Source organism: Notolepis coatsorum (genome assembly GCF_963971535.1).
Source record: "Notolepis coatsorum genome assembly, chromosome: 4".
Classification (NCBI taxonomy): Eukaryota; Metazoa; Chordata; class Actinopteri; order Aulopiformes; family Paralepididae; genus Notolepis; species Notolepis coatsorum.
The window spans coordinates 125,504,164-125,523,511 of NC_140168.1; the positions used below are offsets into that span (position 1 = coordinate 125,504,164).

The 19,348-nt window shown below is 46.0% G+C and overlaps 1 protein-coding gene across 1 annotated transcript in view; it reads right to left on the reverse strand.

Moving 5' to 3' along the window:
- Window positions 1-16,323: 16,323 nt before the first annotated feature.
- The window catches only part of LOC311226681 (protein-glutamine gamma-glutamyltransferase K-like), a gene marked incomplete at its 3' end in the record, with an annotated part of 168,063 nt that continues 165,038 nt past the window's right edge, over window positions 16,324-19,348 (reverse strand). The window contains exon 12 of the mRNA XM_084312096.1: window positions 16,324-16,468. Within this exon, the coding sequence (XP_084168222.1) occupies window positions 16,324-16,468 (145 nt within the window). The remainder of the gene's footprint in view (window positions 16,469-19,348) is intronic.

Genomic DNA, 19,348 nt, shown 5'->3' on the forward strand with positions numbered 1-19,348 from the left:
CATGCAAGGTGTGTGGTCTCGATAGGGTGAGTCCCTACACACCGTAGCCCTGTAGTGATATTACTACCACCCAAACCACGCGTGCCTGACTGACCACCGCCGGTCTTCCGGTCGGGGGAGGCACTAACGTGATACCCGGCCTGGCGAGGGCGGGGCTGGGGGAACTCACGCTGCGAACTCCTGGGCCTAGAGTTCCCCATCTGACAACCTTTTTTAGATACAGGGAACCCTGCTCCGTCGACAGACACAACACCAGGCTCACCAAACACAGACGCAGAACGTGTGGTGTGAGAGCCGCTTGACAGCACAGCATTCTCACAGGCAGACCCAGGCCTAGCTAGCAACTGGGTGTCAGCCCCTGTCCCCATGAGAAGCGAAATGTGGGGCCGCTTGCGCTTCACTAGAAGCACGCGGCCCGCAGCCAAAGGGAACAAATCAGAGCCCTGTGTCCCGTAGTATAGCGGGGGGGGGAGTGACCGGAGAGCGTGCTAGACACAGCTAGACGGCAACGTAAGGCCCCACTACCCGACACCATTTTGGACAGAAAAGCAGCCAATTGAGCAATGTTATTGGTTGCTGCTAAATTCCATCCCGCGGCGGTATAAGCTTCATCAGCCCACTCAGCCACCTGCCGGGCTGACTCGCCCTTCGGCGTCGGCTTCCGGGTGGGATACCGCTCAACCATGCCAGGGCAAAGGACCGATGCTACCTGCTCCTCTAAGCACGGCACACATGCCCTGAGCCCTGTCGTCAGCCCATCCACCCGTATAAAGGGTAAATAAGCATCAGCAAAAAAAAAACACATTAGACACCAATTGACCTTCAGCAATAAAACAGTTAAGAGGAGGGAAAAGTGGTGACAACCCTGCCGGGGTACATGGGGAACGGCGCCCCAACATTGTAGCATTAGCTGCGCGTGCTAGTGTAACTGGTCTAAGGTCACCCTCTGTGTCGTCGTCGTGCATTGGAAGTGAAGACTCAGTCGTGGCCATTTCAGTATTTAATTCTGTTGGCAATACAGATAACACCATTATCGTTTGTCCACAGGATGGCGCCAAAACAGCTAGCAGGCCCTTTCAGCATTCCAGATAGTCTCAATGGCATTTTTAATCAAACATTGAAATAACACATTTATAATGAAACAAAGATAATACAAAATAAACAATAGGATCCCTTAAATTACCTGTTGGCAATACAGATAACACCATTATCGTTTGTCCACAGGATGGCGCCAAAACAGCTAGCAGGCTGCAATGGGGAAATATGCCATCACGTCAGGTTGAGGCCTACATGTAACTCTCAGACCATAACTACCAGTTCAATCACATGTGTCATACAAAAGAGTTCGCCACCACAGCTAAACCACATTACAAAAAGTGCAGAATTGTTCACATTAACACAGTTACCACTATATACAACTTCGGTTCATTGCCCGACAACTTATTTACAATAGTGCGTTCTTTTAGACCTGATATATTTACAGACAGTGAAAGCACGTCTTACCCCTTTCAGCATTCCAGATAGTCTGGCGCGAAAGGGGAAGTGCAAGGGGAAATACGTCACTTCGGCAGGAAGTGACGACGGCTTCAAAATAAAAGACTATTAGAGTAAAAATAATAATAAACAATTAAAATAAAACGTTAGGGGGGGATCTTTGTGGAATACAACATTAGTATATTTTATATACCTGCTACATACTCCCCCCCTGAATTCCGCTAAAATCCCGAACCTACAGGACACACTAACAGGGACCTGTTAGAACCGGCACGGGTTTACCTGAAGATACACATCTCCAATATCAACTATAAGTCACCTGTCACACAGGTTCAGAGAAAACAAAAAGATGATCGGTCCTATGTTTCTCCTAGAATCACTCGGTGCCTTGTACACCAAACCACTCGGCCTACTCGAATCCCATACCTCATCCGTGAGCACATGTGGTAAATACGCCACCCACAGTGTCACAGTGCAAGACAATTTTTTTTTTTTAAATCAATGAAACAAAAAAAACTGAAAGAGATAGCACAGAAAGCCTAGGACAGAGTTAGAAGAGACTGGGAACTCCTACCAACCGAACGGCCTCTGAACCATCGTCTCTATCAAACGGTTGACTCTTCTAACCACCCTGCCAGCCCGTGTCCTGACTACACCCTCTGTGCCCCTCAGTGTAGGTGCACGGCAGTCTCGGTCCCGCTCTACAATGGCCGGAATGACTACCGGAACAACGGTCGGGGCCCTTGGCACTGTGTCTGATGTGTCGACACTGGTCTGGAGGACTGGGCACTACTTGCATCAACCACCGACACTGTCTCTATATCAGACTGATCTTCGTCCACATCAGCTATGTCACAGGAGCCATGACTGGTAGCCTCTTCAGCCCCACTCAACACCCATGCCTCCGTCCTATCCTCTGAACCCCTCTCTCCCTCCAGAGAGTTGATGAGGCCCATCTGAGACCCATCCTCTGATCCTCCAAGACTGTCTCCAGTCCCCGGCGCGTTCCCATCAGCAGTCTCTATGGGTAGGAAGCTGATATCCAAAATCAGGTTGCGATGCACCACTCTCGTCCTCCCCTTGTCATCTTCCAACTTGTAGACATGAGTCTGTGGGTTGCTGTCCATAACAGTATAGACTGTTGGTTCCCACCTGTCCGCGAGTTTCTTCTTCCCCCTCTCACCTTTGTTTGCGAGGAGCACCCTGTCTCCCACGTTCAAGCAGATCCCCTTGACTTTACGGTTATAACCCCTGGCTTGCTTGTCTTGCTCCTTGACAGCATGTCTCCGAGCAACGTCTGCTGCTTCATGGAGGTGGGACATAAGCGTTGCCGCGTAACTGCTGTAGTCAACAACCACTGGGTCATGCAAAACCCGTCCGAACATCACATCAACAGGGAGCCTCGGAACCCGCCCAAACATTAGGTGGAAAGGTGCATACCCAGTCGTCTCATGCACCGTCGCATTGTATGCAAATGTCAGAGTCTGTATTTGCTGAGGCCACCTGGCCTTCTCCCTCAGCGGCAGCGAGCGGATCATGCCTCCCAGGGTTCTGTTAAACCTCTCGGTCCCCCCGTTCCCCATGGGATGGTAGGCGGTAGTGTGTGACTTGGAGACTCCCGACAGTCTAAGCAGTTCCGCAATGAGCTCGCTCTCGAAGTTGGCTCCTTGATCCGTATGTATGCGCTTCGCAAATCCATACACACAGAACACGTGATCCCACAACTTCCTCGCGACTTGCTTCGCTTGTTGATTCGAGCAGGGAAAGGCATGTGCCAACTTCGTGAAATGATCCGTCAGGACAAGGACTCCAGAAGTCCAAACACACTAGTTCCATGGGAGCGGAGGTCCTTATACTCTCTAGTGGAGCCCTGGCAGCTGGATCTGGTGTCTTGGCCAAAATGCACCTCTGGCAGCACTTCACATAGTCCTTGACTTGGCGCTCCATCCTCGGCCAAAAGAAGCGTTGTCTTGTCAGGTAGATCGTCCTCGCCTGCCCTTGATGTCCGGCCAGGTCATGCACGCCCCGCAAGGCCTTGTCCACTAGACTCCGGGGTAAGACGAACTGAAGCCTCCTCTGCTTGCTCAATGGATCTTTGGTGACTCTATAGAGCACTCCGTCAGTGACCTTCAGTCTCTCCCATTGTCTGATCAGCACCAGAGCACTCGCGCCCAGACCGTCTCTCTCTCGCCTCGATGGCCTCCTCTGTCGAGTCAGAAAAGACGTGACCTTTGAGATGTCAGGGTCACTCTCTTGGCTCCTCTGAAGCTCTGTCAGGGAAAAGGCAGGCAGCGAATCCTGTCCCGGCGCAGCAAGATGTTGAACGGACTGGACCAACTCCGTCGCCCTGGACTCTGCAGCTACATTCCAATGGTCATGAGAATCAAGGACCGCCTTCACAGCGCTGTTACACAGGGGCGGCGAACACTGGGACTGCATCACCGCGATGCTCTCTGACCTCTCCGCCCGTTGACACTGGACCCTCAAACGGAAGGCATCTTGAACTCCGTTTACTCCAACCTCACCCGCTTCGGCGAGCAGATTGCCGTAGGACTCAGTGACCAGCCGGCGCCCAACCGTCTTGGCAAACGGATCCCGACTGAGAGCATCAGCCACCACATTCTTGACTCCTGCGATGTGCTTCAGGCTGAACGTGTAAGGAGCGAGCTTCGCGACCCACCGTTGTTCACAAGCGTCGAGCTTAGGCTTTGTCATTATATAGGTGAGTGGATTATTGTCCGTCCATACAGTGAAGGAGTTGCCCTTCAGCCAATGGCTGAACTTGTCACATACACTCCACTTCAGTGCCAAAAACTCGAGTCGATGGGCTGGGTAATTCTTCTGAGAACTGCTCAGGGTCTTGCTTGCGAAAGCTATGGGGCGCGCTTTACTTTCACCAGCTGGTACTTGTGACAACACCGCCCCGAGCCCGTCCAATGAAGCATCGGTCGACAGAATCAAGGGGCGTGAGAAATCAGGATGCGCCAGAACCACGCAGTCCAGCAGACTCTCTCGTAGACTGACGAAGGCGACGTCACACTCTGAAGTCCAGTCATCGGGTCCCAGTCTCCTGAACGTTCCTGCCTTCACCTTCACCTTCGTCCTTCCTTTCCTCTTCTGTCCCCCAGTCAGGGCGAACAGCGGTTTGGCGATGGAAGAGCAATTAGGGATGAAGTGTTGATAGAAGAAGACCATTCCCAGATAGGACTTTATCCTCCGTACTGAGGGCGTGCACCCGTCCTCTTCCATCAGATCTGTGCTAGACATGCTGGATATGACCTCCACCTTCGCAGGATCCACAGCCACTCCGTTACCATCTATGATATGGCCCAGAAACTTGACAGACGACCTCATCAGATGACATTTTTTCGGGCTCAACTTGAGGTTGTGGTCTCGCAGTCGCTGGAAGACGACCTCCAGTCTCTGTAACGCCTCCTCTTCCGTTGATCCGAAGACCAGTAGGTCGTCCAGATAGCATAACAGGCTGCTAAAGTTCATGTCCCCGAATATACTCAGCATCATGCGCATAAATGAGGCAGGACTATTGCACAATCCCTGCGGCATTCTATTATACTCATGCAGGCCTATCGGTGTAGTGAACGCCGTGTATCTCTTATCCTTTTCAGCCATGGGAACGTTGTAGAAGCCGGACGTCAAGTCCATCGTGCTGAAGAAGGTGTTCCCCCCCAAGGCGGCCAGACAGTCCGACTGATGTGGAAGAGGATGGGCGTCTTTCAGTGTTCTTGCATTCAACCATCGGAAATCGGTGCAGATCCTCAGATTACCGTCCTTTTTCCATACCATCACCAGCGGTGAAGCACAATCACTCACTGATTTTCGGATTATCCCTTGCTGCTCCATGTCTGTCAAGACCTGTCGTAGTTTCTGGTAGTGAGCAGGGGGTACTCTCCGGTAAGGAAGGCGGAATGGACGATCATCGGTCAGTCGAATGCGGTGGACGAAGCCCTTTGCCTCACCACAGTCCATCTCATGCTTGGAGAAGATGTCGGTGTAAGACTCGAGCAGCTGGACCAACTTCTCCTTTCCCGCGTTGCTGGCATGACAGGGTTGGATATCGAGTTTGTCAAGACCAACATCACGTAGCCTCTGCTCGAAGTCAGAGGGGCTGGATGTCGTATGGTGCTCAGTCGCGGGAGCGCTGTCGATCCGACTACAGCCTTGGAGTAGCTCCAAATCCTCCACAGCCAAGCAGGGAGACACATCTGCCAGCTTACAGTTCCTCTTCAGCGTAACAGGTCTGTCAGACAGGTTGGTGACCTTCATGGGGACCCACCCATCACCCCACAGAGGTGTCACGACCCGACCAACCATAATATTACGTGGCATGGACCTTGATGAAGTCGGCTCCACTATCACGGTGCTTCCCGGCGACATGACGGTATTCTTCGGTAGCTTACCCCAGACGAGGTGTTCTTGCATCGCCAGAAGAGTGATTGACTGCTTGAGCTTGACCGTGCCGATCTTATCCGGTACCTTCTCACCCCTCCATCGGGACGTATTCGCCATGAGGTCCAAGAACTGTTCACACCCTGGGGATGAGGATGGACTGCAGACGGAGATGAGCCGCCAGTAATCGTCACTGTCCTTCAACTTGTGCATGAGGAACTTGATCACATTCGTGCCGATGATGAGATCATCCCTCTGGCCCGGCACTACAAGGACTGGTACGATGCAGCTCACTCCATATACTTTCAGTTCAACTTCGTACACACACTTCGGTTTAGTGAGTTTTCCTCCACACCCCACTAAAACCACGTCCTCAGTCATCAGTCTTTGTTCTTGCAATACTTTTCCTTTCAACATCCTTTCCTCTGCATCTTCACTGAAAGTACAGGCCATGGAGCCTGAGTCGAGCATCCCTTGCATCTGAAACATATTATTCACGTTGACTGGAGCATAGAACAGCTCATCATACGGCTCAACTCTTTGCGTGTTCTGTGCTATGATCTTCACACCAGCCGGTGCTGCACCGCACTCTTTCACATAACACTGTTCATGTTCACTTTCAGCACTGAGGGTCTGACTGTCCTCACCCACACGTTCCCTCCTCCAATGCGGGTTAGTCAGTTTAAAGACTGCTGCTCTCTGGGTGAGCGCGCGCCCTGGCCTCTCTGTCTGGGAGGGGAACTGCGACAGTCTCTGTGGATATGGCCAGGTTTAAAGCAACCCAAACACAGGTGCTCCCGCATGCAGTGTGCCACAGTGGAGTGCTCCGCCGATCTGCATATCTTGCAGTCAAACTGTTGTCGTCCATACATTGGCTGGTTGTTCTGAGCCATCGGCTGGTAGCTCTTAGGGACCGGCAGAATGTTCTGAGCCATCGGCTGGTAGCTCTGAGGGATCGGCAGAATGTTCTGAGCCATCGGCTGGTAGCTCTGAGGGATCGGCAGAATGTTCTGAGCCATTACTTGGCTATTCTGCGCCATCGCTTGACTGTTCTGAGAGAGTGTCCGGTCAAGCAGGCCAATCAAAGTCATCAGACAGTTCCCATCTATCTGAGGAGCAGACGTGACACTCGCTCCCACCTGGACAGGGGGCGACTCTGGAAGGTTAGGCGTAGACAACCCCTCGAACACAGGTGTCTGGACATGAACTGTTAAAGGTCTCCCCAGACCTGCACGGTTTGTTCTGGCGTCCCGCTGTCCTCTCATGCTGATCTGATGACGGTCAACATGTTCCTGTATTTCACCAGCTGTCCACTTCTCTGGCGCTTTGAACCGCAAGATTGCGGCAAGGGAAGGATCAGGGCAATACTTTACGAACATCATGGTCACCTCTCGACGGGGGTCATCAATATGTCGCCCATGCCTGCTCAGGCCCTCCTCTGCTGCATCAACAGCCTTGTTAAGTCGGATCCAATACTCGACAGGGTCCTCCCCTGACACAGGCACAGTGTTATAGAAATCCGCAAGAGGCATACTTGAGCATGACACGCCACCGAAATGTTGTTTCAGTATGTCTATCACAACCCTCGGGTTCTCTTGAGGCTTTAGTAACGGGTTGCTACGGAGCGTTATCTTTACAATGTCTCTGGCTCTGCCCATCAGTCTGGACAACATCTCCTGATGCTGCTCGTCCACTCCTATACCTCTCTTCCTCAGGTAGGTGTCCATGAGCTCCTCCCACTCATGCACTGAGAGCTTGTCAGATCCATCTCCTCTGTACACTGGAGGCTCCCTCACATCCGACTGCATGACCAGCTTTACACCAGTCAGGTTGAGTGTGGAGTCGACGCGTGGTTGGCTCCCACCCGGGTATTGAACCCGCTCTTGACTGCCTTCATTCGCCCGGCTCTCTCCCCTCATCTGAGCCGATATTGACTGTCCCACCTGCTGGGCGATGTGTGATATCAGGTCACTCAATGCTGGGTCGTTCCTATCGGGGATGGCCGTAGGTGAAAAGGTAGGCCTGTGGGCAAAGGGTGTGTGGCTCGGTAGATGGGTTGAGGTGAAGACTGGGGAACCTTCATTGCCCGGGGCACTAACCTGCTGGGTCTGACTGGGCGCTCGTGACCTCCCTTCACCACCCTGCCAGCCCAGTGAGTTAAATCGAGCCAACAGCTGTGCCCCCCTCCCGGACGCAAAATCACTAGGGCCATGAACCACCCTCTCCTCAATGGCTCCCCCCTCTACAACAGACCCGCTCTCTGAAACGGCCCCCACCTCTACATTATCGTGATCCATTCTATTTTATTTTCTAAAATGGGCTATCAACAAAGAAGGAGAAAAAAAATTAAATATATACTGCGGATCACAATATGTTTACCTTGGCCATTACCAATACTATGCCAAAATAGTGGAGAAATATTTGATTATAATATTGTTCTTGGCTATTCCACTACGAGAGAGGAGAAGAAAAATATATAACAAGGTCACTATATTTTTCATTTGGCTATTCCACCACAAAAGAGGAAAAGAAAAATATTTAATCAGGTCACTATATTTTTCAATTGGCTATTCCACCACAAAGGAGGAGAAGAAAAATATATAACAAGGTCACTATATTTTTCATTTGGCTATTCCACCACAAAGGAGAAGAAGAAAAATATATTATCAGGTCACTATATTTTTCAATTGGCTATTCCACCACAAAAGAGGAAAAGAAAAATATATTATCAGGTCACTATATTTTTCAATTGGCTATTCCACCACAAAGGAGGAGAAGAAAAATATATTATCAGGTCACTATATTTTTCAATTGGCTATTCCACCACAAAAGAGGAAAAGAAAAATATTTAATCAGGTCACTATATTTTTCAATTGGCTATTCCACCACAAAGGAGGAGAAGAAAAATATATAACAAGGTCACTATATTTTTCATTTGGCTATTCCACCACAAAGGAGGAGAAGAAAAATATATTATCAGGTCACTATATTTTTCAATTGGCTATTCCACCACAAAAGAGGAAAAGAAAAATATATTATCAGGTCACTATATTTTTCAATTGGCTATTCCACCACAAAGGAGGAGAAAAAAAATATATAACAAGGTCACTATATTTTTCTGTTGGCTATTCCTATACCAGGAAAGAGAATAAAAATATATCTATACGTTGGTCACAATATTTTTCAATAAACCAGAAATCAGAAATCAAAGAAAGAAGAAAAAAAAATTCACTTCGACGACACTCTTCCCGGCGACCAATCTGGCGTTGGTTCTTGTGTTGTCCTGGTCACGGCACCACTGTAACTGGTCTAAGGTCACCCTCTGTGTCGTCGTCGTGCATTGGAAGTGAAGACTCAGTCGTGGCCATTTCAGTATTTAATTCTGTTGGCAATACAGATAACACCATTATCGTTTGTCCACAGGATGGCGCCAAAACAGCTAGCAGGCCCTTTCAGCATTCCAGATAGTCTCAATGGCATTTTTAATCAAACATTGAAATAACACATTTATAATGAAACAAAGATAATACAAAATAAACAATAGGATCCCTTAAATTACCTGTTGGCAATACAGATAACACCATTATCGTTTGTCCACAGGATGGCGCCAAAACAGCTAGCAGGCTGCAATGGGGAAATATGCCATCACGTCAGGTTGAGGCCTACATGTAACTCTCAGACCATAACTACCAGTTCAATCACATGTGTCATACAAAAGAGTTCGCCACCACAGCTAAACCACATTACAAAAAGTGCAGAATTGTTCACATTAACACAGTTACCACTATATACAACTTCGGTTCATTGCCCGACAACTTATTTACAATAGTGCGTTCTTTTAGACCTGATATATTTACAGACAGTGAAAGCACGTCTTACCCCTTTCAGCATTCCAGATAGTCTGGCGCGAAAGGGGAAGTGCAAGGGGAAATACGTCACTTCGGCAGGAAGTGACGACGGCTTCAAAATAAAAGACTATTAGAGTAAAAATAATAATAAACAATTAAAATAAAACGTTAGGGAGGGATCTTTGTGGAATACAACATTAGTATATTTTATATACCTGCTACACTAGGATACCTGGAAAAACATCCAAAATAGTCATGACGACCATGTTTTCCCAAATATCCTGCCCCCTGCGCCAATACATAATTCTGTCGTCTCACGAGACAACGAGCAGTATCACACATGCCAATACCAATGCCTGATAGCGCAGGCCCTACCTGTGCGCGACTTAGCTCGACTGCTAACCGTCGCGCGACGTCTGTCCGTTGTCACGAGATGAGGAAAACACAGGACAGGACCGCCGCGCTGTTAGGACGTGCCGAGAAGGTTCCGGGGGCCGGCGAACTTCTGGCGAATTCCCAACATTGTGTAATTTCTCCTTACGCTTCATAACAATTTCCAGTTCAGAAGTGCACCTGAGCTGCTTCCGCTTTGGAAACTAACGAGGAAGGGTGAGGCGTGACCACTTCTGGCGTAATATAGGACGCATGGGAGTGGCGTGGTCACGTGCAAGTGGGTGCATTTGTTTTGTTCCCCGGAGCACACTAGGTGCGTGGAGATAAGGGGTTATCTCAGTAGGCAGAGCGGGACGCGAGGCCAGTTGATATGTAACACCTGGAGATGTTCCACACGCCAAGACCTAAAGAACATCGGAGTGAGCTGGCAAGAAGCAAAGGCCCAGAAGAGAGTCAGATGGAGAGCTCTGGTGGACGCCCTATGCCCCCCAACGGGGTAAAGAGGATTAAGTCAAGTAAGTCAAGCCACCGCCCTCCCACACCAACCCACTGTGTGGAGACGGCCTTATCTGTATCTGTTCAACCAACAGAATTATTTTAATGATGTAGCCTATAACGTTTTGTCAGTGAATGAAGAGTCTGTTCCAGAGATGTTAAGTTGCAAGTAGATACTGGCTTTATCACTGGCTTGGGAACCTGGGATTAAGTCATTCACACACCTCTCTAGCCAGTAAGGGCTTGTCGGCTATAGAAGAAGGAATGAGTAGTGACTCAGAATGAGGAACATCATGATTTTTATTAACAACACAGCACAGACAGATAGAAAAACAGTTCCATATACAGTATATAGATAAATAGTAATGATAATAAGATATTAAAATAGTTTCCTTCACATTCTACTTCAGGTGGAGGCATAAAAAGAAACATGGTATAAAGAAGGTCAGGTGACAATACAGCCCTTTATGAAAGTCTGACTGCTGCTTAGAGCAGAGAGTCAACATTAAGAGCACTTGGCAAGACGACACACCTTAGTGGTACAGTGTGTCACAACACTGACTTCATTCTCACACGTTCACACAAAACAATGAATAAACAGAGGACTTTCAGAGCCATTTCTTCCTTCATGTGACGAGCCACGTGAGGCACATGTTGTCTGATATGTATATGTATATATGTAACATACATGTACAGTATGTATGATAAAAAAAAACACAAACCGCATGCATCTTGATAGGCGATATGAATAACAACACATTATGTACATTATGGTGAAATTATGATCTGACCTATTCCTGCCCCCTTGAAATTATTATCAGTGTTAAAAAAGAGAAAACAATTGGTGTTACTAAAGAATATTATGACGTTAAAGGAACACGCCAACTTTTGGGGGAAATTAGCTTATTTGCCATCTACCCTGGAGTTAGACAAGCAGACACATACCCTTTTCTTCTGTGTGCATGCATTAGGCTTAGGGAACAGCCGCACCGTTAGCCTAGCTTAGCGTCATTCACTGGAAGTAGGTGTGCCAGTGTAGCCTAGTTCCTAACAGTCACGAAATACACTCCAAATACAACTCCAAAACTTTCCTGTAAACATGTTGTGACCTGTGTATTTACCACGTGGAGAAATCACCTCAAAAGCCCTGTTTTAAAAAAACAACAGGGCTTTTGAAGTGAGTATAATCTGCTTAGAAAACAAAAATGTATAATTTTTTTATTTTTTTTATTTCTCCACGTGGTAAAGAAGAAAAGGGTATATATCTGCTTGTCTAACTCCAGTGTAGATGGCAAATAAGTGAATTTCCCAAAAAGTTGGCATGTTCCTTTAAATAGTGGTATATCTTAGGTCACATTTGCTACAGTAGTCTAGGAACTTCAGCACTATGGCTTTTGAAGCATTTCAATAATCTAGCTGGGCTCACATTAAATGCTACGCTTCCTCTTCATAGTTTACAGTACGTTTTCACCGTTTCAGAGCAAAAGGTACAGAAGGGATTTCATCCATGTCCAGTGGCAACCGTAACCAATAACACTGTCATCGCCGTAGCCAGGGGTGTAAAGTACTTGAGTAATTGTACTTTGTTACAATACTTAAGTACTGTTTTAGGGGATTTGTACTTTACTCGAGTATTATTAGGTTTGTATACTTGTACTTTTACTCAATTACATTTCAGAGAAAAAAAACATACTTTTTACTCCTTACATATTAAAATGCAGACCTACAAAGTACAAATCTCGCAGGTCCAACCATTTTAATTAGTATATTTGTTTCTCTGGCCGAACTAATGTTAAGTTATTAATCCTGCGGCCGCGCTTTATTTAAAAACAGCCAATCAAATCCCAATCAATGGAAAATGAACCCGCCCATACCCATGCTGATTGGTCCTTGTGCAAGACTAGAAAGCAGGGATCTTTGATGAAACATCTGCTATCAGAAAAAGCTGAAGAACATCAGAAATGTTGCTTCAATTTGAATTTCTATTAAAATATCAAATACACTCATGTAACAAACTCACAATCAAGACATGCGAAATGTATATAAAAAATACGATTTTTTTTGTTGTCAAATTCATTCTTTGGCATGACTACACAAACGGCATTGATCACCAGTGTTGGGACTAACGCGTTACAAAGTACCGCGTTACAGTAACAAAGTTACTTTTTGCCGTAACTAGTACTCTAACGCATTACTTTTTAAATTCAGTAACGCTGTTACCGTTACTAAATGGTTTGTTAGTTCGTTACTGCGTTCTTTTTATGTAGATTCATAGCGAGCGTCCTCCTGACTCCTGTTTGATTTCGCCTGCGTTTGTTTTGTTTAATAATAGAGAGCGTCTGGTTTCCGCATTTCTGATTGGCCACTGACTGACGTTCTCTGACGTTCTCTGACCAGAGAGCGTCAGTCAGTGGCCACTGGCCAATCAGAAATGCGGAAACCAGAAATGCGGCTACGGAAAAGTAATAGACGCTCTCTATAGTAAACAAAAGTCAGGAGGACGCTCGCTATGAATCTACATAAAAAGAATGCAGTAACGAACTAACAAACCATTTAGCAACTACTTGGAGAGATAATTAATATACAACATGGAAACGAGATAAAGAACATGTTTGAGGGGCTGCTGGAGTCAGCTGGACTAACGTTACTACATCTCGACCGGACCACCGCAGACTTTGGTGAGTGCATGCCAATGTGTTCACTGAAACTCAAGTTGATCAACGGATTTTGACTGTACGAAATCTGCCAGGGAATCTCATAATACTAATCAAACAATATAAATATAGTCCTTTCATGCACAATTGATATCCTAACTATTCTAACGTTGCAATGCTTTGATTGTATCTTAAACAACGTTGCAAGATGGTTATAATGAAACGCTCCGGCGACATCAAGGCTGAATGAATGAATGAATGAAAACTTTATTTAACAGATTGCAGAATGGGTACAATACAGTACGGCTCAATACATACAATTGTTAAGGGGATGCAGACCTGAGAAAGACGTTTGTCTTGTTTCCATCAGGGTCCCCCATTTTCAATTCATATAGACATTTAATTATGACATACACAACATACATGACATTTATGGCATAGGGACATATTTAAGCATTACATCACACGCAGGAGTGGTTTGTGACCAATAAACCATGCCTAGGGGTGGTTGTTAGGCCCGAGGCGCAGCCGAGGGTCGTTAGACCCCCCTAGGCATGGTTTATTGGTCACAAATCACGACTGCACGTGGTGTAAAGCTTTTATACAACTGCCAGATTCATCCAACCTTATTTCTATACAATAAACACACATTAATCGAAGATTTATTGAAAAAACCATCCGCCAGAAAAAGTAGTTCCCACAACTCCATGTGGAAGCAGCTTGAAGTGCATCCAACCAAACTAACACATCCAACTGTGTATTATTGGAATGATTGAGAGAAGTTGCCTCATGTGGAAGCAGCTTGAAGTGCATCCAACCAACTAACACATCCAACTGTGTATTATTGGAATGATTGATTGAAAATTGTATTACCAGATGCAGAATGGGTACAATACAATACGGCTCAATACACACAATTATAAAGTAGGTAAAACAAATTAAAACGTTTTCTTTGCCCTATAGGAAAAAAACGTTTTCTTCGCCCTATTTTTTTATTTATTTCTTTTAGCCTAAACTTAACCAGTTGGAAACCAGGGGTACAGTAATAAAATTAGCAATCAACCAATCAATCAATTCAATAGACCATGCTCACTTAAAACAGCGCTGCTTCTCTCTCAGTCTGACTCCCCCGCTGTTGCAGACAGGAGTGTGTGTGTGTGTGTGTGCGTGTGTGTGTGTGTGTGTGTGTGTCACAGTGTGTGTGTGCGTGTGTGTGTATGTGTGTGTGTGTATGTGTGTGTGTGTGTGTGTGTGTGTGTGTGTGTGTGTGTGTGTGTTTGTGGGTACGCCAGCGTCAAGTGAGAGAGAATGCTGCAGTCAGTAGAAAGTAGGAAGGAAGAAATTTAAATCAATCAATTAATCTATCAATCAATCCGCGATTTTTCTTTTGTTCTAGATTGAGTCAAGACCCATCAATTACATCATCCAACATTGTTTAAAGGACTAACACATTCCCCTTGACAGAATCGCTTCATATTTAGTCGTTATGGTGCTTTCAACATAACCATTTGTTGTCCGCGATCTTGTTTTCTCCCGGAGTGAGCCGGGGAGGGTTATGTGATTTGGTTGTAGGCGGGTCCTGAGCCCAGGACCGTGGATTGTTGCCAATAAAGACGTGTGAATGGCCAATCAGAATCGAGAAATTTGCATGCCGTTGTATAAAGGTATTTAGTACTGATACATTTGTGACATAAGCGGTATTCAAATATACAGTACTGTTACCCCTCGATCCTCCTCGAGGCTGTTCCTTCAACCGGCGCACTTCTTATTATATCGACTCGGGACAACATTTGTTTGTGTCAGATTTGTGTTTGTATCTAGACCACATTGATTAGCAGAGTTCAGTGATGTGAATGGAAACTGTCAAGTTGATCAACCGATTTTGAGTATCTGGGGCATGGGACTCGGGAGCAATCTTTTTTTTTTTTTTTTTTTTTTAATAACTAAATAGTTACTTTTCACAGTAACTCATTACTTTTGGGTGTAAGTAACTAGTAAAGTAACAAAGTTACTTTGAAATGAAGTAACTAGTAAAGTAACTGAGTTACTATTTTTCAGTAACTAGCACAACACTGTTGATCACAGACATGTCGGGGACAGAAGCAAAGCTTTAAACACAGCTCCTCCTTCTAGGGCTTGAGCCCAAACGTTCGAAGGTTTGGACCGTTGTTCGTTATGTTGGCACTCGAATCTTAATTAATGGGTTCAAACCTCTTCTCTCTCTTTTTTTTTTTTAACAAAAAATATATATCAGAATGTGATATATATCAGAATATTACAGTACTATGTTGTGTTTACAATAATTTGAAAGTTACAAAAGTCACGCACAAACACAGACACAACAACACAGTCTAGTCGAGATGAGGAGGGGTCACCGTCATACATTATCAGGAAATTAATCAATCATGCAAAAAAGAGAGTTGAGTAACTCACAGTCACCAGTCTTATTTCCTAATACAACGTTTCCGAATGGACGTTTGGATTAAACCAAGTGGATGCAGTGATGCTGAACTTTCCCAGCGGAACACAAGTTACTTAACGTTACACAGGTATGCTATGCACGTTAAGCAATGCACGTTTAGCTCGCTAACGTTAAGATAGCAAGAGCCGTCGGCCAACAAAGATGTTTCAACAAATGGATTCACAAAATGTATTACCATCCAAACGTTATTGAAGACTCCTGTGACCAGTAAGTAGGTACTAGTACTTTTAATAACCATTTTTGACCGCAGCAATATGCGCATATGTTCTACGTTATATGCGTAAATGTGCGCTATGTGCCTAAAGTCAAGACTCGACAGTACTGAACCAGAAAAGTTATTTAGGAGCATATTTTTTGCATGATTAAAAACGATGGTTCGAACGTCCGTTCGGAAAAACCCTGCCGAAGTTCGAATCCCCAAAACAGGCTTCGGGGAAACAGCTCTACCTCCTTCTCACTGGTCCAGCACAATGATGATGTCAGCTCCTTCTCCTCCTCCTCCTCCTCCTCCTCCTCCTCCTCCTCCTCCTCCTCCTCCTCCTCCTCCTCCTCACTCCTCCAGCACCAGGATGTCAGCCACCCCGTGGACCTGTGAGAGCTGCTTGCAGTCGAGAGAGGCGACCAGCTTCCTGGGTCCCGGCTGTGTTGGGATGAAGTGCTCCGTCAGGGTCACCGTGGAGTGGCCGCCCACGTCCCTGAGGGGGGAAGAAGGGGGGGGGGGGAGGTTAGTCTCATCCGCAAGAGCCGCATTTCTGTTAGTTTCTGGCGACATCTATTGGTGACAAGTGATGGTCGCTGTTCCCTCCAGAAACTGCATGTTAACTGATTTGGGGCGGGATCCACAAAGAATCGATTGCACGGTGCTAATTGCACCCTTACTTACAATTCATTATGAATTGAAAATGGGGGACCCTGATGTAAACAAGACGAAAGTCTTTCTCTGGTCTGCATCCCCTTAACAATTGTGTGTATTGAGCCATACTGTATTGTACCCATTCTACAATCTGTTAATTAAATGTTCAATCAATCAATCAATCACCTGCAGTCTATGTGACCTAGTCCTACAGTCTGTGACCTTTAACCTGCAGTCTGTGACCTAGTCCTACAGTCTGTGACCTTTAACCTGCAGTCTGTGACCTTTAACCTACAGTCTGTGATCTTTAACCTACAGTCTGTGACCTTTAACCTAGTCTGTGACCTAGTCCTACAGTCTGTGACCTTTAACCTGCAGTCTGTGACCTAGTCCTACAGTCTGTGTGACCTTTAACCTACAGTCTGTGACCTGTAACCTACAGTCTATGCCCTTTAATCTGCAGTATGTGACCTAGTCCTACAGTCTGTGACCTTTAACCTACAGTCTGTGACCTAGTCCTACAGTCTGTGACCTTTAACCTACAGTCTGTGACCTTTAACCTACAGTGTGTGACCTAGTCCTACAGTCTTTGTGACTAGTTTGTCAATTAGTCTGTGTATATACTGTATATGTCTAGTCTGCCCTGTCTTCCTTGTGGGTTAATTGCCGTTGCTGCTCTGTTTAGCTGTATCCTGTATCCTGTATATTCTGTTCCTGTCCTATTCGTGGTTAGTGTTATTCCTGTGTTCGCTTTTGTAGCTTGACGTTTTCGCTCTTTTGCCAGCATTGCTGAGGTTTGGTTTTCGTGTTTTGGAAAGTTCGTTTTTGTTTGTTGTTATTTAGTGTTATGTTGTTCTGAGTAAAGCTCTTTCTATTGGAATTACACCCCGCCATGTCCTGCCTGCTTCCCACACATTCTGTCCTGCACCTGGGTCCAACACACCTACCCAAACCTAACAGGTTATTGTTTTTGCACGCAGTGCGGTCTTCGGTGGGACTCTATTCTTCTGCTCCACGGCGCATTTAAATTCTAATGGAATTAAATGACTGTAACTAGTTAAAAAGAGACGGGCAAAGTTGGCCAATTATGCATCAGGTCTAACTGTTGCCCTAAATGGGCGAGGAATGATTTATTATTAGCCCACGTTATGGCAAAGTTCTTTGTTATTGGATTTTGTACTGCTGCCGGACTTTCTTCAAAGAGGTAGGCCAAAGCCATAAGGCAAATATTTTATAATTTTCTGATTAATTATTAATTAAAGTTATTTGCTGGTGGGGGGCTTTAATATGGCTTATATAAACGTTGCTCTGCTAGAAAACTTTTTTGTTGTTGTTGTGATTGCTGATTTCTGTTTGTTTGTATAGGGATGGCTAGTGTGACGTCACAAATTACTTCCGTGTCCACTAGCATGTTTAGGCTAATGCGGCCAAGGTAAACAGCAATGGCTACAGCCCAGGAACCAGTCACCCTTTTTACCTCACTATGAATTGAAAATGGGGGACCCTGATGTAAACAAGACAAAAGTCTTTCTCTGGTCTGCATCCTCTTAACATGTTAGGGTTTGTAACCGACCTCAAACGCAACGGCACAGACAGGAAGTTCAGAGTTAGCCAAAAGCTAGGGCGTATTGATTTACAGAGTCACAAGATGGATGAGGTACAGTAATCAAACAAACGGGGATCTGGCATGTGACGATGTAGCGGCTCTGCAGATACTCCCAGTAGATAGTGGTGAGGAATTGGCATGTGACGTTGTAGCGGCTCTGCAGATACTCCCAGCTTTCACTCACGGTGGAAAACGGAGAGAGAGAGAAATCAGAAACAGCCCAACGAACACACAGAGGCAGAGAGGTGACTGAGTCCAGTATTAATCCCAAGTGACTTGATCTTCGGTGTACCACACACAAGTTAGCTGAGTCCAGTGAAAAACAACACGGTATTCTTCAGTGTTTATTCGAACACACAAATTAGCTGAGTCCAGTGCGAAACAAAACGGAATTCTTCAGTGTTATCCTAACACACAAATTAGCTGAGTCCAGTACAAAACAAAAACGGTATTTCTTCAGTGTTCACCAAACACACAAAAAACTGATAATCCAAAAGGACTGTTTCCAAAAACTCACCAGAGCGCAACACGTAAAGCGGGCAGATAACGAGGCGCAGCTCCAAACGGGGAACCAGGTTCTCCACAGCGGTTCTCCACAAAAAGGTCCTGGAGAGAAAGAAGACAGGAACAACGACGGGGAAGGCAGGTATATGCAGTTGTATTTCAGAACGACCCAACATCGATAGCAAGGAGGTCTGTGTATATAAAGCCTTCAGGGGCGCTAATTACAAACTGTGACAGCTGCGGGATGAGATTGATACTTGCTCCAAAAGCGTGTGGCGGGGAATGCACCAATCAACACGGCACCTTAAAGGAATGGAGCGCGTGGCGGGGAATGCATCAATCAACATAGTACCTTAAAGGAACGGTGCGTGTGGCGGGGAGCGGACCAAACCTCACATAACAATTGTGTGTATTGAGCCGTACTGTATTGTACCCATTCTGCAATCTGTTAAATAAAGTTTTCATTCATTCATTCATTCATACTGTGACATCCTACTTCGCTGACTTCTCAAAGTCTGTGAAAAAGGGTCTCAACTCGTACAATTAAAAAGAAATAATAGGACTTCCGGTTTGAGATGTTCAGGTAAGCGACCATAGAAAAGAGCTCCCGGT